The sequence below is a fragment of the Notamacropus eugenii genome, chromosome X (genome assembly GCF_028372415.1).
Source record: "Notamacropus eugenii isolate mMacEug1 chromosome X, mMacEug1.pri_v2, whole genome shotgun sequence".
Classification (NCBI taxonomy): Eukaryota; Metazoa; Chordata; class Mammalia; order Diprotodontia; family Macropodidae; genus Notamacropus; species Notamacropus eugenii.
Genome location: NC_092879.1, coordinates 19,001,428 through 19,023,109, shown reverse-complemented (window position 1 = coordinate 19,023,109; position 21,682 = coordinate 19,001,428). Strand labels below are relative to the sequence as shown.

General features: G+C 39.2%; 1 protein-coding gene across 1 annotated transcript; it reads left to right on the top strand.

Moving 5' to 3' along the window:
- The first annotated feature begins 270 nt into the window (after positions 1-270).
- On the top strand, positions 271-3,447 carry LOC140515391 (CCR4-NOT transcription complex subunit 7-like). The gene is made up of 2 exons (XM_072626066.1): positions 271-1,428; positions 1,861-3,447. Exons 1-2 carry the CDS (start codon positions 407-409, stop codon positions 1,919-1,921), a joined length of 1,083 nt encoding a protein of 360 aa, XP_072482167.1. The 5' UTR covers positions 271-406; the 3' UTR covers positions 1,922-3,447.
- The last annotated feature ends 18,235 nt before the right edge of the window (positions 3,448-21,682 follow it).

Below are 21,682 nucleotides of genomic sequence, written 5' to 3'. Positions count from 1 at the left end.
TCTCCTAGAAACACGCGCGCACGTCTCCCGTAATGGGCTAGAAGAAGAGCCATCAGCCCCAGCATCATCTCAGCACACAGGCAGGCTGACGTCACCGCGCAGCAGCTCTCTCCCTGGACTTGGACTTGGAGAGGGGAGGGGCAGCGCCACGCGGCTCCCCGGGCCCCTTTCCTTCCCCAGGCTGCCTGCGGGGGGCGTCGCGTGGGGGGGGGGGGAAGGACGGAACAGGGGGAGGGACAGAAGGAAGGCGGGGGGCGCAGCCACGGAAGGCAGTTTCTATGGTGAGGAGGAGGCAGCGGCTGTGGAGGAGGAAGCAGAGAAGCGCGACCACAGCGGCCCCAGCGCAGGTACCAAAGTACAGGGGGACGGACAAGGTGCTTTCGGAGGCGAACCTCTGATCAGCCTGATGAGAAGCTGCTGCCTCTCGGCGCCCGAGGCCCCCCTGCCCTGCGCCCAGCCTCTGCCCACCATGCCCGCTCCCCGTGCCGACCAGAGCCCGCGGATCCGGGAAGTTTGGGCTTGCAACCTGGACGAGGAGATGAAGAAGATGCGACCCGTTATCCAGCAGTACAATTACGTGGCCATGGACACGGAGTTTCCAGGTGTGGTGGCCAAACCGGTGGGGGAGTTCAGAAGCTATGCCGACTACCAGTACCAATTGTTGAGATGCAATGTGGACTGGCTGAAGATCATCCAGCTGGGGCTGACATTCATGAATGAGCAAGGAGAGTGCCCCCCGGGAACCTCCACGTGGCAGTTCAATTTCAAATTCAATTTGAAGGAGGACATGTACGCGCAAGACTCCATCGAGCTCCTCACCATGTCTGGGATCCAGTTCAAGAAGCACGAGGAAGAAGGCATCGAGGCACAGTATTTTGCGGAGCTCCTGATGACATCAGGAGTGGTGCTATGTGAAGGGGTCAAGTGGCTATCCTTCCACAGCGGCTACGACTTCGGCTACTTCATCAAGATCCTCACCAACTCTCCCTTGCCCGAAGAAGCCCACGACTTCTTCGAGATTCTCCGACTCTTCTTCCCCGTCATCTATGACATCAAGTACCTCATGAAGAGCTGCAGAAACCTCAGGGGCGGACTGCAGGAAGTGGCCACGCAGCTGGAGCTGGAGCGCATTGGCTCCCAGCACCAGGCAGGGTCCGACTCCTTGCTCACGGGAATGGCCTTTTTCAAGATGAGAGAAATGTTCTTTGAAGACCACATCGACGATGCCAAGTATTCTGGATACCTGTATGGCCTTGGTTCTGGAGCATCCCACGTCCACCACAACGCCCAGAGGAGGGGCCACCATGGCTTCCAGCACAACGCCCACCATGGCTTCCCCAGCAGCTTCCAGAATGGCTACCAGAGCGTCCAGTATGTCCCCTATGGCAGAGAAGCAGTCTGGAGAGCAGACCAGCAAGCATTCATGAGGTGAAATAGAAAAACTGGGCTTTATGTTGTTGTTGTTGTTGTTGTTGTTGTTGTTTTTGTCATGCCTAAACCCATGCTTTTATAACAGGTTTTTATATCCAGTTAAATCCCTTGGTCAATATAAGGCTTTTTTTTTAACCCTACTTCTCAACCTGTTTTCTCTTTTGTCTTTCAGTACTAATTATAACCATTCCTTCCTACCACAGATCCTGATAAGTAGAAGAGTTTTCAGGTTGAATTTTGCAGTGTATTAATTAATCCACCTGTTAGCAAGTATGTGTGGCCGTGGGGAAAATCCATATCATACTCAATCTTTTGGTAAATATATCTAGTTGGTCTTAGTTTGGCCCCATCCCTCCTCTCCTCCCATTCCCAGATGAATGAGCACTGAATGTAACTTAATACAGTGTACTTCATTTCTGTCTCTTTCAGCATGCAAGAGATGGCGGTGTTTGAGGCTGAGGACCATCAGTACTACGCCTATGGAGAGTGAATCTGCTGAGATCTCGTTTTCCCAGGAGGTTGAGGTTTCCTTGATGTTTGCCTGAAAAGTGGTCATCTGACAGTTTTACACAGCATTCCCTTGTTTTGGACCCATGGAGCAGAGTACATTCACTGTGCTGTAAATTGTGGACTCAGCTAAGCTAACCCAAGAAGGAAAAGAACTTAGTGACTGCTTTTCCTGGTCTTTCATCTAAGCACCTCTAGTGTTCTTGGTTTCGAATTCGTGTATATAATTAGATCTGTGACTGACTAAATGTTTCAATCCAGCTTTACACCCTTTAGCAGAGTCCCCTGTGACTGACTTTTCCAGATGTGGCAGGAAGCTGGCATCCAAGGAGTATCAGCCTGAGGTTTTGTTGACAGCATTTTTCCTTTTATCTCCTTTCTGCCTTTTAATTCTACTAACATTTCTTCTTTCTCCTACCTCCCATACTCTTTCAATATCATTATGTTTACCATGTGCTTGATTTGATGATTCTACAAGTCAACCTTATAACGGAAAGTCCAAAGAGAGCAAAGTCACCTTAGGTATATTTTATACCAAATTAAATTTGAAGAAATAAGATGCTAGAAATAAAGTTGTGCTTTTGTAGTTGCTAGAAAGAGTCTTGTTGTACAACAAAACGTCCTCCAAATTAACTTGAATAACATGAGTCATCTGAAGACTACAATGATTATTTATTTTTGTGTGTATATTTTTGCCATATATTTTCTATCTATTGACAGAAATAACTGTGAAGTACTTTCTTAGCCATACAGAGTATGTGACCAAGCCAGAGCACTTAAAGGAAAATTTTGGTCACGGGTAATTAAATACTACTCAGCAATGATGGATGGCAAGTGTGTATGTGTATGTTATCTGCACTCAATCAGTAACATTATCTGTTTGCCAGATGGGCTTGTCTCCTTGTCCTTTACTACCCTTTCTCATTAAGTTTGCTAGAATCTTGACTCGGTGGGAAAATGGACTGAGTGAACCTCAAAAGAGGAAAAGTTATGGGGTGTTGATCGTAGTGGGAGATGGCTGTGGGGAGCAAGAAGCATTAAAACTCCTCCACCTTGATGAAGGAGTGGGAGAGTGGGATGTGAGTGGGGGGGAGAGTGGGGAAATGAGTCATAGTGCAACCACAGCCAGGTCTTGGTGAGTGTAAGAAGGAAGGAGTGGGAAAGGAGAAGATGGTATCACTCCTAGTGCCCAGTACAATGCCGTGTATACAGCTGGCATTTGATGAGTGTATGGTTTTAGGCTCTTCCTTCAAGGCTCAGGCCAAGGGACACCTTCTGAAGGAGGCCTTTCCCAGCTCCCTCAGCTGCTAGTGCCTTCCCTTCCCATATTGCCTTCCACCTCCTCTGTCTGTATCTTGCGTGTACCTAAAGTTAATTATAAGTTGTCTCCTCTGTTAGAATGTGAGCTCCTTGAGAGCATAGATAGTGTTTTTGCCTTCCATTGTATCCCCAGTACTTAGCACAGTGTTTGGCATACAGTAAGGACTTAATAAATGTTTGTTGACTGATTCCTTTGTCTGGTTTGTTGGGAAGATCCCCCCTTAGATGGTCGGCACATCCCTTGGAGGCTATGTGAAGAGGGGTGAGGCCTTGGCTGTTTCCTGCTGCCCCTGCTACCTGAAGAGACAGTCCGCAGGGCAAGGCTCACTGGGAATAGATTCCCCTCGCCCAAACCCTCCTAGCCCCTGAATGCCCTAGCACTGGTTCAGCATGTGCAGCTCAACAGGATGTCTGCTGAAGGACTGGTCTGGGCTTTTCAAGCCTAAAACACTTCTCCCTCTAGCTTCCTTTTCCATCCTGTTCTCCATTCTCCTCTCTGATTCCTCTCCCTCCTCCCTCTCCTCTCCCTAGTTCTCTTCTTTCATCTCTTTTCCCTTCCCCCTCCTCCTTCCTTTTTCCTTCCTCCCTTTGCCTCCTCCCCATCCTCCCTTTCTTCTTTTCCTTCTCTGCCCTTCTCCATCTTTCTCTCCCTTCCTCCAAGCTCTGACTCCTGGACCCTGGTGTGGACTTGAAAGCCCCTGCACCCACTAGAGGCACAGCCCCTTCTCAAGCTGCTATAGAGCTGGCAGCAGATCTACCCTTCTGCAGAAAGGTTCCATGAGTAGGGCATCGAGCAATTTGATTGCTGAGCCCAGAAAAGGGGAGCAAAGGACAATGTCTTTTAAAGAAAGAGGTGGGTGGTCTGTGTTCACTCTCTGGGGGAGAGCAGGCCTCCACCAGTGGGAGCAGTGTGGGAGGCTTTGGGAAGACCCAAGGATAGCATAGTTGTTGTGGAGCTCAGTAAGAAAGATTTTGGTCAGACACAGGGAAGAAGAATCCCTCATATCTTTATAGTGGTTTCTCCCTCCTGAGGACTTTTAGAACTCCTCCCCCTCCCCCACATACACCAATGAGATACATGGGGTAGGTGTTAACATGCCCATTTTAGAGAGGAGGAAACAGAGGTCTAGACAGGTGGAGTGACTTGCCCAAGGTCACAGCACTAGGGAAGTGGCAGTCTCAGGTCTCAAACCCAGGTCGCTGAATCCTGTGCAGGAGGCACTTGGTGTGCCATTGCATAAAAGCAAAAATCACCAGTGCAATTGTGTCGGTAAGGTGGTTCACACCCAAACAGAAGAGGACTTGTCTTCTCTGTCTGCTGCTCTGCAGTGGAAAGCTCACTACTTACTAGTGATCTCCTGCTGCTCACTAGCTGTGTTACCTTTGCCAAGGCTCTTCTCTTCTTCAAGTCACAGTTTCCCCTTCTGCAAACCAAAGTTTTTCTGTCACTAGCGGATTTCTCAACAGGATTTTCTGATCCCCAAATCAGTGCTCCTTCCCTCACAGCCCAACTGTCTGTTAGTCTCTTTCTGCAACACTGGAATATTGTGCTTTACCAGGGTCAATGACAGCCCTTTTGATACCTGCCCCCAGCCACCCACTGAGTGGAAGATTCCCCTTCCCTTTTCTCATCTCTCTATTTGACAGAATGCTCTGGTCTACCCCGTTCTTGGAGCCCACCAAGGCTGGCTGGTCCCTGACACTTCCCACCAAGTTTAATACACCTTTTACTTTCCACCCAGAGCCATTGGTCTCCAGCTTCCCATGGATCCAGCCTCAATGCCTTCTGTGAAACTTCTATCATCCCTAGATTCCTAGGGAGGATCAGACTTTGGGACAACATCTGCCCAGGGGTCAATCCTGTCCCTCAAGCTTGGGCTCATCAAGAAAACAGCAGTTTCAAAGCATACTCTTATAGATTCAATTACCACACTTAAGGTATTTTTTTCCACTGGCTTTGGAACCTGGGCTGGGGTACTTCTGATACAAAGAGAACTGGGGAAGCAGTATTACCTTTTCAAAAAATTGATGGGATTGGATTGGCCAGGGTCCATGTCAAAGTTTAACATTCACAAGCTACATATGACATTTTCTGTCCTTAAGTCCCTCCCAGTTCAGATATTTCATATACTAAGCTTCCTGCTAGTTTTGACACTCCATAGTCTTTTTTGTAAATAAATTAATTTATTTTTAATTTTCAACATTCACTTCCATAAGTTTAAAATTTTCTCCTTTCACGTTCTAAGGCTCCTTCTAGTGCTGACATTTCATGTAATGGTTACGGCTGTTTTAAGGTCACTTCCAACTCTAAGATTTCATACTGTAAGATCTGCATTTTTGTTTCATCTCTCACATTTTCTGTTCTATGATTTTAGACCCTTCATAGCTCTGACATTCCCTCGTTGATGACTGTTCTCTCTCAGTTCTGGCTTTCTTTACATTAAGGTCCTTGCAAGATCTCACCGTCTACATTCTGTGTGTTCAATTCCCTTTTACCTGTTACATTTACTCTATGTGTGAAAGTCTTGTTTGACTGTGATAGGCTATGATTGAAACTCCCTCCCAGCTCTGACATTCTGTATTTTAAGGGCCCTTCCAGCTGTTTAGAGGAGAGCCTGAAGCTCCTGAAATCCCCTCCAGGAAAAACTACACCCCCTCTACTAATGCAGGTCTTCCCTTCTTTGCAACTTAAGGTAACAGAGTTGCCTTGAACAATGGTATCAAATTCAAGTAAAAGGTGAGACCATTAGTGTGGACCTAAGAGTCCTTAATGGCAGCATATTGCCTTGGTGTTTAAAATGGAATGGTGTCTGTGTTCTACTGTCTTTTATATTTATATATATATATATATATATATATACATGTATTATTTTTCAGTTCTTAACATTCACTTCCACAAGGATTTAAATTCACAATTTTCTCCCCATCTCTCCCTATCCCCTACCCCAGGTCAGCATGCACCCCATCCACCCCTTCCTTTAGTCTGTCCTCCCTTCTTTACGCACCTTTTTCCATCCACCTTCCCCTCTATTTTCCTGTAGGGTAAAATAAATTTCTCTACTCTAATGCCTGTATATCTCAATTTCCAGTTGCATGCTAAAACAATTTTTAATATTCATTATTAAAGCTTTGAGTTCCATATTCTCTCCTTCCCTCTCCACCCACCCTCATTGAGAAAACAAGCAATTCAATATAGGTCGTATGTGTGTAACAATGCAAAGCACTTCCATAATATTTATGTTATAAAAGCCTAACCACATTTCCCTCTGTCCTATCCTGTGCTTCATTTATTCTATTTTCTCCCTTGACCTGTCCTCCCACAGTAGTGTTTGCTTCTGATTATCTCTTTCCCCAGTTTGCTGTTCCTTCTGTTTTCTTCCCTCTCCTATCCCCTTCCCCCTTGCCTTCCTGCAGGGTAAAATAGATTTCCATATCCAATTGAGTATGTGTTATTCCCTCCTCAACCCAAATCCCATGAGAGTAAGATTCAATGATTTCTTTTCATCTCCCCTGCTCTTCTTCTCCACTGTAAAAGCTTTCTTTCCTCTTGTATATGAGATGATTTGCTGCATTCTACCTTTCCCTTTCTCTTACTCCTAGTAATTCCATTCAAGAGTAAATTTAATTCTTCAGGTATTCTTCCTTCATATTCAGCTCACTCTGTACCTTCTGTCTATGAATGTATGTTTGTGTATACTTTCTACTTTTCTACACATACATACATATATGCATACACACATGTATGTATACATACCTAGACATATATAATATACGTATACATACATACCCATACACATACTTATACCCATACTCATACACACCTACATATATATATGTATGTGTATATATATATATATATTCCCTCTAACTACCCTAATAGTGAAAAAGGTCTCATGAGTTACAAATAGCATCTTTCCATGTATGAATGAAAACAGTTCAATTTTAATGAGTTCCTTAAGGCTTCTCTTTCCTGTTTACCTTTCCATGTTTCTCTTGATTCTTGTATTTGAAATTCAAATTTTCTATTCAGCTCTGGTCTTTTCAACAAGAATGCTTGGAAATCCTCCACTGCATTGAAATTCCATTTTTTCCCCTGAAGTATTATACTCAGTTTTGCTGGGTCAGTGGTTCTTGGTTTTAATCCTATCTACTTTGACCTCTGGAATATCATATTCCAAGCCCTTTGATCCCTTAGTGTAGAAGCTGCTAAATCCTGTATTATCCTGATTGTATTTCCACAAAACTTGAATTGTTTCATTCTGACTGTTTGTAATATTTTGTCCTTGACCTGGGAACTCTGGAATTTGGCTATAATATTCCTAGGAATTTTCCTTTTGGGATCTCTTTCAGGAGGTGATCAGTTAATTCTTTCAATTTCTATTTTACGCTCTCTTTCTAGAATATCAGGGAAGTTTTCCTTGTTAATTTCTTGGAAGATGATGTTTAGGCTATTTTTTTTTGATCACGGCTTTCAGTAGACCAATAATTTTTTAAATTATCTCTCCTGGATCTATTTTCCAGGTCAGTTGTTTTTCCAAGGAGATATTTCACGTTGTCTTCTATTTTTTCATTTTTTAGGTTTTGTTTTATAATTTCATGGTTTCTCATAAAGTCATTAGCTTCCATCTGTTCCATTCTAATTTGTAAAGGACTATTTTCTTCAGTGAACTTTTGAACCTCCTTTTTCATTTCACTTATTCTGTTTTTTAAAGCATTATCCTCATTGGCTTTTTGGATCTCTTTTACCATTTGGGTTAGTCTATTTTTAAAGGTGCTATTTTCTTCAGCATTTTTTTGGGTCTCTTTTAGCAAAGCTGTTGTCTCACTTTTCATTATTTCCTTGCATCACTCTCATTTCTCTTCCCAGTTTTTCCTCCACCTCTCTTACTTGATTTTCAGCATTCTTTTTGATCTCCCATGGCCTGAATCCATTGCATATTTTTTGGAGGTTTTGGATATAGAAGCCTTGACTTTGATGTCTTCCTCTGATGCTATGCTTTGTTCTTCCTCATCTGAAAGGATGGAAGAAAATACCTTTTAAACTTCTATAGTCTTATTTTTTCCATTTTGGGGGGCATTTTCCCAGCCAGTTATTTGACTTTTGAGTCCTTTGTCAAGTGGAGGGTATACTCTAGGGACCTGTAAGTTCTCAGTTCCTTCCAGGTGACACAATCAAAAGAGAAGAGTTTACTCCTGGCCTGGGCTCTGGTCTGTGATCAACCATAAGCACTCTTTTCTGCCCATAATCTGCAAGTAGGATTCCCTCTCCATAGCCATCATCAGCTCCAGCACACCAGCTCTCCTCCTCACCCCAGGATCGCTGCTCAGAACTGAGACCCAGGTTGGCTGCTCAATTCCCCCAAGGTCATTAGGCTGAGCGCTCCAAAAGTGGACACTGCTGCTGCCCTGGCATTGGGGCAGGGGTCAGAGAGCACACCCCTCTCACCTAGGTGAAAGAGCTTTCTCATTGACCTTTGAAGCTGTCTTTGGCATTTGTTAATTGAGAAATCTGGGAACTGCTACTGCTACCCATGATTCCTCACCCTGAAGCCTACTGCAGTCCTGTTCGTGCTGTGTGGCCCAGTCTGGCTTGTGCTCAGCTCTGAGCCCAGCACAATAGACCTTTCCTATTGGACTTCTAGGCTGTCTTGGGCTGCCTAGGTGTCTCTTTCACTCTGCCATTTTGTGGCTTCTGCTGCTCTAGAATTTGTTTAGAGTCATATGTTACAGGTATTTTATGGGCTGTGGAGGGAGAGCTAGACCAGGTCTGTCTTTCTACTCTATCATCTTTGCTCCACCCCCTGTATTTTTATTTCATCTGTTAAATATTTCCCAATTACATTTTAATTTGACTTTGGCCTTGTTTTTGGCACCTCTGGCCTAGATCACTGTGAGGTTAACTGAGTTACCCGGAGCTACACTACTGGTAAGTGTCACAGGCTGAACTGGAATCCAGGACCTTCTGTGTTCAAATCTGGCACTCCACCCAAAATAGGCCTCCCTGAGAATGCAATAATAACAACAAAAATAATAATTTGTACTTCTATGGTGCTTTTAGCTTTCTGAAGCACTTATTTCACAAAAATCCTTTGAGATGGGAAGTCCAAGTGGTATTATACCAATTTTTCTTTTTAATTCAACTATTTTCAATGAAAACAGTTTTTTTTAAACCATTTTCTCTCTCTCTCATCCTCCCCTACCTCCCATAGTTACAGAAAAAAAAGAAAAGAAAATATTTGTAATAAAAATACACAGTCAATTCAAACAAAACCAATTTCTACAGTGGCCATGTCCAAAAAATATGTCTCTACCATGCATCCTGAGTCCATCGCCTCCCTGCCAGGAGCTTTCATGAGTTTTATGTTTTCATCATCATTTGTCCAGAATCATGGTTCGTCATTGTGCTGATCTGATTCTTAGGTCTTTCAAGGGCCTTGTCTTTACGATGTTGTTTGATTGTATTAATTATTCTCCTGATTCTCCCAACTCCACTCTGATTAGTTTATTCAGGTCTTCCCAGGCTTATCTGAAATCATCCCATTCGTTTTTTCTTATAGTATAATAATATTCCACCATATTCATGTGCCATAATTTGTTTGGGTATTATGCAATTGTGGAGCCCTCCTTTCACTTCCCCCTCTTAATACTGTGACACCATAAACGGAGTTGCTATAAATATATTTGTGCATATAGGTCCTTTTCATCTTTCTTTGATCTCTGGGGAACTGGTGTAATAGTGGTATCACTGGATGAAAGTGCATACTGAGTTGATACTTCCAAGGTATATTGCCTTCAAGAATGGATGAAGCAATAGCCTGCTCTAACAGTGTATTTGTGTGCCTGTTTTCCTACAGCTACTCCAACCTTTGTTATTTTCCTTTCTTTGATAACTTTATCAATCATATGGCTGTGAAGAGGAACCTCAGAGTTGCTTTAATTTGTATATCTTTTTTCTTGTTGAGTCATTTTTCAGTTGTGTCTGAGTCTTTGTGATCCCATTTGGGTTTTGTTTTTGTTTTGTGTTTTTGGCAAAGATATTGGAGTCGTTTGCCATTTCCTTCTACTCATTTTACAGATGAGTAAACTGAAGTAAACAGGGTCACACAGATAATAAATGTCTGAGGTCAGATTTAAACTAAGGTCTTCAGGACGCCAGGTCTGCCAGTCTATCTACTGTGCCGCCTAGCTACTCATCATGCTGATAATTTCATTAATGTTGAACCAATTCTGCCTTCCTCATATAAATCAAAACTTACTGTATATGCTATATAACTTTTATATTATGTTGATATAGTATCCTTGCTAGTGCTTTTTTCAAATATTTAAATCTAACTTTATTAGGAAGTCTACAGTTTTCATTCTCAGCTTCTGACTTTCCCTGGTTTACATATTAAGATCATATTCATATCATAGAAATAATTTGGTAGGGTATGCTCTTTGCTATTTTTCTTATGGTTTATGTAATACTAGAATTAATTGTTCTTTGAATGTTTGATAGATTTCATTTGTAAATCCATCTGTTCCTGGGATTTTTCCCCTGGGGCCACGATTATGACTTGGTTAAGTTCTTTTCTGGAATTGGATTATTTAAGTGTTCTGTTTCTGTTCTGTTAATGTGGAAATTTAATATTTTTATAAATATTCACACAAGTCATTTAGGTTATCAATATTCCTAGCATGCAATTAGAAAGTATAATTTCTAGTAATTTTTTTATCTCTTCTTCATTTGTTGTAAATTTGTGGCTTTTATTGTTGATTCTAGTAATTTGGTATGCCTCTCTTTAAACTAAGTTAGTTAAGATTTTGAGCTTTATTGTTTAATTTAAAAAAAAACCAGCAACTATTTTTATTTCTTTGTTTAATGATGTTTTACTTCTTTTTTTCTTAATGTGTTCTTTGATTTTCAAATTTTTTTTAAATTTTGTAGCTTACTTTTTAAAATTTGTGCATTTTTTACAATTTCATTTCCAATTCATTCATTTGTTATTTTTCTCTTTTCTGGATAAAAGTGTTTAAAGGTATAAAATTTCTTCTAGGGAATATTTGGGATACACTCCAAAAAGATGACTCCTGTTTCTCATTGTTATTATTATTCTTAGTGAAATTATTGTTTCTTTGATTTTTTTCTTTACCTTACCCGTTCTTTAGGATTAAGTTACTTGATCTCCAATTACTTTTTAATCACTTTTTCATTTTTATTCCTATTCAATAATTACAAGATATGTATTGCATCTAACTTTTTTCCAAATTAAGGCCAAGCCCTTAATTTCTTTCTTGTAAATTCTTTTGGGTTAGATTTATCTAAGCTTATAAGAGATAGATTGAGGTCATTCACTATTATAGCAATCTGTCTATTGCTCCTTATGACTCACTTTCCTTTAAAGTATTTAGATGCTAAATCATAAAGGATATGTGTTTAGTTTTTATAGTAGTCCTTTTTAGCAAAATTTAGTTTCCCTGTTTATTATCATTTAAATCAATTCTAGTTTTGCTATTGCCTTGTTTGAAATCATCCCTCCTTTTTTTTTAAATTTCAGGTGAAGCATAATAGATTTAGTTTTAAACTCTTATTTCAACCTTGTGGGATTTTTTAAAGCATATTTCTTATGAACAAACTTAAAAAATTTCCTTCTCAATTCAAGCACTAGTTGACTAGTTCCTTTCTAGTTCATTCTAATATCTTCTTCCATTCTGTAGGTGAATTCATCCCATTCATATTTATAGTTGTGATAATTAAATTTGTACTTGCTGTCATCTTATTCTTTTATACTTTTCCCTCTCTTTGCTTCCTATCCCATCTTTACAAAGAAGAAGATGATAGTGAGGAGAGTTTCCAGTGCTAGTTCTATATATTTCATGTAATTTGCTTCAGCTCCCTTGGCTCTTCTCTTTCCCTCACCCAGAATCTAAACCTGTCTTACCAATTCACCTTCTTCAGTTCATATTTGTTTTTCTTACTGCCAATCTTTACATGAATCTACTTTCCTTCTCATTTGCCCCCTCTTGTCCTCTTCCCTTTCCCTCCTGTTTCTCTTTTTTATTTTACCTACCTTTGTGCGATTCTTCCCTCCTTTGCCCAGGTCAGGTGCCAGTAAAGTTCACGTGCTATCTGTTCCCTAGATGAATTCTCCTCCTTTATAAAGTCTTCTATTTGCTCACCCTGATTATATATTAATTTCCCCCTCCTTTTTTTCCACTAGTGCATTTATTTTCCCCTTCTTCCTTTCCTTTCTTCTTTTAAGATTATCAAAATAGAACAAAACCACTCCCATGTCTTTTAATTTGACTACCTCTAAGACCTCTTATATTAGCATTCTTTAAATACACTATTTTCATGTCTTCCATTAGAATGTAAGCATGCCATCCTTCTTTACTCACTTTTGATTGCTTGTCCTTACCTTTTTTATATTTCTCATGATTTCTGTGTATTTGAAAATTTCTATTAAATTCTGGTCTTTGTACCAGGGATACTTGGAATTCATTTAATTAACTATTCATTTTTTCCATTGTAGGCTTATGCACAGTTCAACCTTGGGTTATGAGCCTACATTTTTACGTTTTCAAATAGCATATTGCAAGTTCTCCACTTACTTGTGGTAGTGGCGGAGGCTGTGAAATCTTATGTGATTCTCTTTCTAGATCCTTGGAGTATTTTTTCTTTTGCATGGAAGCTCTGGATTTTGGCTATGATGTTTTCATTTGGGATTTCTTTCAAGAGGTAATGAGTCTGTTTTATATTTTTGCTTTATCCTTTTGTTCTAATAGATATGAGCAAGTTTGTTTTTTTCCCCCATGATTTCTTCAAATGTGATATCTAGGCTATTTTATTGGTCATGGCTTTCAAGTAGTCCAATACTTCTTAAAATATGGCTTCTTCTGTTTTCAAGGTTAGTTATTTTTTGCAAGACATAATTTATTTTTATAAATCTTTTAGCTTTCCTTTAATATTTCTTGTTGTTTCAAGAAAGAATTAATTTCTATTTGGTCCATTTTAATTTTGAAATAATCTACATATATGGGGAAAGATTTCATTATATTTCTGTTAAATTTTTTCTTCAATAGCTCTCATTTCTTTTCCAATTCTTTCCTACAGCATTGTCATTAAATTTATAAAACCATCTAAACTTAGAAAAAAATGTTTGCTTCATCTGTTCTAGGAATGCTAGTTTAACTTATTTTTAACTGAGCTTTTCTTTGAGACCTTACTTATAGATGTTTTAGAGTCATTCTCTTCTTCCAGATTTCAGTACTGGGTATTACTGTCACCATAATAGCACTTTAGAGTGAGGATGTGTGTGTGTGTGTGTGTGTGTGTGTGTGTGTGTGTGTGTGTGTGTGTACGTGTGCACATTATTTTTCCAAGCATACTTCCCAAATTCAGACTTTGTGTTCAGGCATGGCACTTAGTACTTCTGGGTTTGAAGTGAACCTGTTTTGTATAGTTTTGGGTCCTGCTGCTGTTTTCTCAATATATTAAGTGTTGAGTTCTTCTGAGCTCATTATCCATTCATACTGCCTGTTCCAAATAAACTTACTGTTGAACAAGTTCAATATGGTGTCCATTCAGATGCATTTTTTATGATTGATATAATATTTTTTATAATTTTACTTGTATTCAGCATTCTACAATCACTTTCATATATCTTAGGTTGTTCCCTTCCCTCTCCTTCTTCTCCCCTCCCTCCCCACTCCCTCCCTGATATAGCATACAGTTTTATATAGGTTCTACACATACATTCCTGTTAAATACATTTCCACCTTAGTCATGTTGCATAGAAGAATTAAAGTGAATGGGAGAAATCACAAAACAAACCAAAACATAATACAAAGGAAAATGATCTGCTTCTTTCTGCCATTTAATTCCATAGTTCTTTCCCTGGACATGGAAGTCATTTTGCCTTAAGAGGACAGGGGGATTATTTAAGTTCTTGCATTGCAATGAAGTGCTAAGTCTACCAGCAAAATTCCTCCCACATTGTGGTTGTTGCTGTGTATAAAGTTCTGGTTCTGCTCCTTTCACTCAGCATCAGTTCATGGAAGTCTTTCCAGGCCTCTCTGAAGTCTTCCTGTTCATCATTTCTTACAGTATTATAGTATTTCATTACATTCATATACCACAATTTATTTAGCCATTCCCCAATTTATGGGCATCCCCTTGATTTCCCAGTTTTTGACCACCACAAAGAGAGCTGCTATGAATATTTTTGTACATGTGGGACCCTTTCCCATTTTTGTGATCTCTTGGGGATACAGTCCTAGAAGCGCTATTGTTGGGTCAAAGGGTATGCATATTTTGGTAGCCCTGTTGGCATAGTTCCAAATTGTTCTCCAGAATGATTGGATCAGCTCACAGCTCCACCAACAATAAATTAGTGTTCCAACTCTCCCACATCTTCTCCAACATTTATCATCTTCCTGTTTTGTCATGTTAGCCAATCTGATACGTGTGATGTGGTATCTCAGAGTTATTTTGATTTACATCTCTCTAATCAATAGTGATTTAGAGCATTTCTCATATGACTATAAACAGCTTCAATTTCTTCCTCTGAAAACTGCTTTTTCATATCCTTTGACCATTTATCAATTGGGGAATGACTTGCATTCTTGTACATTTGACCCAGTTCTCTATATATTTTAGAAATGAGGCCTTTGTCACAGACACTAGTTACTAAAATTCTTTCCCAGTTTTCTGCTTCCCTCCTAATCTTATTTGCACTGAGTTTGGTTGTGCAAAACCCTTTCAGTGTAATGTAATCAAAATTATTCATTTTGCACTTCATAATGCTTTCTATCTCGTTAGTCAAAAATTCTTCCCTTCTCCATAAATCTAATAAATACACTATTCCTTGCCTCACTAATTTGTTTATAGTATCAGTCTTTATACTTGGATCATGTACCCATTTGAACTTTATTCTTATGTATGGTGTCAGAGATTGGTCCATGCCTAGGTTCCACCACACTTATATCCAGTTTTCCCAGCAATTTTTGTTGAACAGTGAGTTCTTATTCCAGAAGCTGGGGTCCTTGGGTTTGTCAAACAGTAGATTGCTATATTCACTGATTACTGTGTTTTGAGTACCTAAACAATTCCACTGGTCTACCTTTCTGTTTCTTAACCAGTACCATGTAGTTTTGACAATTGCTGCTTTATAATACAATTTGAGATCTGGTACAGCTAGGCCACCTTCCCTAGCATTTCTTTGCATTAGTTCCCTTGATATTCTGGACCTTTTGTTCTTCCAGATGAATTTTGATATTGTTTTTTCTAACTCTAGAAGATAATTATCTAATAGTTTGGTTGGTATGGCACTGAATAAGTAAATTAATTTAGGTAAAATTATCATTTTTATTATATTGACTCAGCCTACCCAAGAGCAACTGATGTTTTTCCACGTACTTAGTTCTGACTTTATTTGTGTGAAAAGTATTTTGTAATTGTGTTCATATAGTCCCTGGATTTGTTTTGGCAGATAGACTCCCATATATTTTACAGTGTCTACCTTAGCTTTAAATGGGATTCCTCTTTCTATCTCTTGCTATTGGGCCTTGTTAGTAGCATATAGAAATGCAGAAGATTTGTGTGGGTTTATTTCATAACCTGCAACTTTGCCAAAGTTGTCTACTATATGAAGTAGTTTTTTACTTGAACCTCTGGGAATCTCTAAGTATATCATCATATCATCTGCAAAGAGTGATAACTTAGTTTCTTCTTTGCCTATTCTAATTCCTTCAATTTATTTTTCTTCTCTTATTGCTGCAGCTAACATTTCTAGTACCATATTGAATAATAGTGGCAGTAATGGCCAGCCATGTTTCACCACTGATCTTAATGGAAATACATCTAGCTTATCTCCATTGCATATAATGCTTTCTGAAGGTTTTAGATAGATACTGCTTATTATTTTATGGAAAGTTCCATTTATTCCTATGCTCTCCAGTGTTTTCAATAGGAATGGGTGTTGTATTTTGTCAAAATCTTTTTTCTGCATCTACTGAGATAATCATATAGTTTCTGTTAGTTTTGTTGCTGATATGATCAATAATGCTAATTGTTTTCCAAATACTGAACCAGCTCTACATTCCTGATCATAATGTATCATTCTCTCAATAAGTTGCTGTATTCTTTCTGCTAAAATCTTATTTAAAATTTTTGCATATATATTCATTGGAGAAATTGGTCTATAACTTTCTTTCTCTGTTTTCTGTCTTCCTGCTTTAGGTATCAAAACCATATTTGTATCATAAAAAGAATTTGGGTGGACTCCTTCTTCCCCAATTTTCCTAAATAGTCTACATAGTATTGGAGTTAACTGTTGTTTAAATGTTTGATTGAATTCACTTGCAAATCCATCCAGCCCTAGAGATTTTTTCCTAGGGAATTCATTAAGGGCTTTTTCAATTTATGTTTCTGAGATGGGGTTATTTCGTTATTCAACTTCTTCTGTTAATCTGGGAAATTTATATTTTTTAACATTATCATCCATCTCATTTAGATTGTCGAATCTATGGGTGTAAAGTTGGGAAAAGTAAGTTGTAATTATTATTTTAATTTCCTCCTCATTGGAGGTGCATTCACCCTTTTCATCTTTGATATTGGTAATTTTGTTTTCTCCTTTCTTTTTTCAAAATGAAATTGACCAAAAGTTTATCAATTTTATTGGTTTTTTCATAAAACCAACTCTTAGTTTTATTTCTTAGTTCCCATTTTATTGATCTCTTCTTTGATTTTCAGTATTTCTAATTTGTTATTTACTTGGGGATTTTCAATTTGTTTTTTGCTAGTTTTTTCAGCTACATGCCCAATTCATTGATCTCATCTTTCTCTAACTCATTCATATGGGCATACAAAGATATAAAGCTTTCCCTAAGAACTATTTTTGCAGTATCCTTTAAGATTTAGTAGGTTGTCTCATTATTGTCATTCTCTTGAATGAAATTGTTGATTGTTTCTATGATTTGTTGTTTAACTCCCTCATTCTTTAGGATTAGATTACTTAGTTTCCAATTGATTTTTGGTCTATCTTTCTATGACCTTTTTTTTACATATAGTTTTTATTGCATTATGATCTGAGCAAGACACATTGACTATCTCTGCCTTTCTGCATTGGATTGTGAGGTTTTTATTCCCTAGTACATGATCAGTTGTTGTATATGTGCCATTTACTGCTGAGAAAAAGGTATGTTCCTTTCTATCCCCATTCAATTTTCTCCAGAGATCTATCATATCTACCCTATTAAGAATTTTATTCATCTTCTTAACTTCTTTATTGTTTACTTTGAGGTTGGATTTATCAAGTGCAAAGAGGGGGAGGTTGAGGTCCCCCACTAGTATAGTGTTGCTGTATATTTCTTCCTGTAACTTCCTTAACTTCTCCTCAAAGAATTTGGATGCTATGCCACTTGAAGCATATACGTTAAGTAATGATAGTGCTTCGTTGATTATGGTGCCTTTTAGCAGGATATAGTTTCCTTCCTTATCTCTTTTGATTAGATCTATTTCTGCTTTTTCTTTGTCTGAGATTAGGATTGCTGCTCCTGCTATTTTTTACATCAGATGAAGCACAGTATATTGTGCTCCAACTTTTTACCTTTACCCCATGTTCTTCCTCCTGTTTCAAATGTGTTTCTTGTAAACAACATATTGTTGGATTATGGTTTTTAATCTATTCTGCTATCCATCCCTGTTTTATGGAAAAGTTCATCACATTCACATTCACAGTTATGATTACTTTCTGTGTCTTTCCCTCCATTCTCTTTCCCATGGTTTGTGCTTATTCTTCTCCCTCTTCCCTTCCCCTCCACAATACAGTTTTAATTTTTGACTACCACCTCCCTCAGTCTTACCTTCCTTCTTTCAGCTCCCCTCACTTTTACTCCCCTTTGCCCTTACTACTTCTTCCCTTCCTTTCAGCCTCCCCTCCCTTTACTTTCCCCCTTCCCCTCCTACTGCCTATAGAGCTAGTTAGATTTATATACTTAATTAAGTTTGTTGTTCCCTCCTTGAACCAAGTCAGATGAGAGTACCTCTCAAACAATGCTCATCTCCCTCCCCTAGCGCATATATATATGTGTGTGTGTGTGTGTGTGTGTGTGTGTGTGTGTGTGTGTGTGTATATATATATATATATATATATCCCTCCCCTCTACTGTAACATAATTCTGTGCCTCTTCCTGTGATGTAATTTACTATTTTCTGCCTCCTCCTTTTCACATCTCCTGTTAGAATCCCTTTGCACCCTTAAATCACACTCTTATCATCACATTATTTACTTTTTTCCTGCTCCCTCTATCTATGTATATCCCTTTTATATTTTATAATGCATATACAATTCTCAAGATTAACAAGTATCATCTTCCGTTTCCAGCTCCTTTGCCATACAGAGTATCATACTCCAATTACTTCGATCTTTTAATGTAGAAGCTGCAAGGTCCTGTGTGATCCCTTCCGAAGTTTCAGATGGAAGTACACTCTCATTATTGACCTCTTTGGTATTCATGTTTTGGTCCTTGTCCTCATAGAAAGATTCATTTCTTTCCTGCTTTGCTTCTTACTCATGATGATGATGCTTTGTATATTGTGGTCTCTGGTTCTTTCAGCTAGAAGCTAAAGAACCTGATGCTGAGCTGGCTGATGTGAGAAACCAGAGGTCGGGTGAAATCTTTTTTTCTGTTTCTCCACATTAGCCCTGGAGTTAGCTTGTTAAGTGTGCGAGAGGGGTAGTCTGGTCACGGGAGATCTCTTCAGCTGAGCTAGAACAAAGACAAGCTCAGCGGTTGGTGATCCCAGCTGCCCTAGTATCTTCCCGTCTCCCTTGGAGTGCTGAGGCACTGCCTGAGGTCCTGGTGTTGGTGGTTATGAGGCTCCGCCTCCCTTGGGCTCTGGATCTCCTCCTGGTTTGCTGAGGTGGGGCTTTCTGGGACAGAGGAATCCTCCTTAGCAATTTTCCTAGCCTCACATGCTACAAGACTGTTTATCCCTTCTGCTGATCCCGCTGATCCAGAAATTTTCTGGGGAAATATTTTATGGTTTCTCAAAGTCAACAAGGGGAGAGGGAGAGAGCATTTACTGATCACTCCACCATTTTGTCTCCCAGAAGTTCAAGTAGGTGACTTACAGACATTTAATCTGCGGGCTGATAGTCTCAGGAGGAGCTGCTGCAGATACCTGGGGCTCTGTGGCTCTCACTTGCTTGGTTCCGCTGGACTCCCATTGTCCTGGGCTGTTATGTCTGAGATTCTGCTGTGCTTCCACTGTCTCAGATGGCCCCTGGGCTTTCCTGCTCGAGGCTGCCCTGGCAGGGACGCGTTGCACTGTGTGCTGTGTGCTGTGTGCTCCTCCACCCCCATGGAACAGATCCCTCCCATCAACCTTCCAGTCTGTCCTGGGCTGTAAATCTACCACAGTCTGTCTCCTATTGGATTCTGCCCCTCCAAAATTTGGTCACATTCTCTTTTTAGAGGTGTCTGAAGGAGTTTGTCTAAGAGTTTAGGTGAGTAGTTGCTCTTACTCCACCATCTTGGCTCCACTCCTATCTCGGATGCATTTTCATCTCTGGACAATACGCATTCCCCATCTACTTAATATTTCCTGTGTGAATTGGTGTACAGGACACTGTCTTTTGAGTGATTATTTATTTCTTCTGGGAGGCTATGCAACATCTTGGGACTTGACATAATTGACATATTGTCATCCACAATCAGTCAGTAAACATTTAGTAAGCTCCTACCATGTGGTAGACACTGTCGAAAGCAAAAGAAATAGGAACATCTGGGGGACCTCGCCACTAATCAGGTCTTTGACCTGAGTTATACCTGGATCTCCTCCATCACAGTGGAAGATACTTTGACAAATATGCATCAACCTTATTCATGTATTGCTTGATCTTTATTAGGCAGTAGGTATCATAGTGGATTGATCACTGCAGCTAGAATCAGGAAGACCCTAGTTCACATCCTCCCTCAGATACATACTAGGTGTGTGATCTTGGGCAAGTTGATTAGACTCTGTCTTCCTCAGTTAACTCATCTGTGAAATGAGGATAATAACAGCACCTACCTTCCAGGGTTGTTGTGAGGATTAAATTATATTTCCATAATTAAACTTCATTTTATTTTTTCTCAATTACATGTAAACCAAGATTTTTAACATTCGTTTAAAAAAGGTTGAGTTCCAAATTCTCTTTCCCTCCCCTCCCCTGCCTTTGAGAAGGAAAGCAATTTGATGTAGATTATACATGTATAGTCATGCAAAACATATTTCTGTATTAGCAATGTTGCAAAAGAAAACAGACAAAAAGAATAATGAAGTTTTTAAAAGCATGCTTCAGTTTGCCTTTAGATTCCATCAGTTCTTTCTCTGGAGATAACATTTTTCCATCATAAGTCCTTCATAATTGTCTTGGATCATTACAATGCTCAGAATAGCTAAGTAATTCACAGTTTACTATCATAAAATATTGCTGTTACTATGTACAATGTTCTCCTGGTTCTACTAATTTCATTTTGTTTCATTTCATATAACTTGTTCCAGGGTTTTCTGAAAACAACCTGCTCATCACTTCTCATAGCATAATAATATTGCATCACGATCACATACCACAACTTATTTAGCCATTCTCCAATCTGTGGGCATCTCCTCAATTTCCAGTTCTTTGCCACTACAAAAAAGAGCTGTTTTAAATATTTTTGTACATATAGGTCCTTTTCCTTTTTTCTTTGATTTCTGGGATACAGTAGTGGTATTGCTAGGTCAAAAGATATGCACTGTTTTAAAGCCCTTTGGGTGTAAATCCAAATTGTTCTGCAGAATTTTGAAATCAGTTCACAACTCCACCAACAGTGCATTCATGCCTCTATTTTTCCACGTTCCCTGTAACATTTGTGTTTTTCTTTTTTTTTGTCATATTAGCCAATCTAATAGGTGTGAGGTGGCACCTCAGAGTTGTTTTAATTTGCACTTCTCTAATCAATAATGATTTAGAGCATTTTTTTCATATGATTATAGATAGCTCTGACTTCTTTTTCTGAAAACTGCCTGTTCATATCCTTTGGCCTTTTATCAACTGGGGAATGACTTGTATTCTTATAACTTTGACTCAGTTCTCTAGATATTTGAGAAATCAAGCCTTTATTAGAGAAACTTGCTGCAAAATCTTCCCTTTAGTTTCCTACTTTTGTTCTAGTCTTGGCTACATTGGTTTTGTTTGTACAAAAGCTTTTAAGTTTGATATAATCAAAATCATCCATTTTACATCTTATAATGCTTTATGTCTTTTGTTTGGTCATAAATTCTGCACTTTTCCATAAATATTCCATAATTCCCTAATTTGCTTATGATATCATCCTTTATGTCTAAATCATGTACCCATTTTCGACTTAAGTTGATATGTGGTATTTGTGATAGTCGTTACCAAGTTTCTACCAA

Bases quoted from the DNA above. Each gene is read 5' to 3' on its own strand.
- LOC140515391 (XM_072626066.1), top strand. From the start codon at position 407: ATGAGAAGCTGCTGCCTCTCGGCGCCCGAGGCCCCCCTGCCCTGCGCC. The intron at 1,429-1,860 runs GTGAAATAGAAA...TGTCTCTTTCAG, and splicing joins GACCAGCAAGCATTCATGAG to CATGCAAGAGATGGCGGTGT.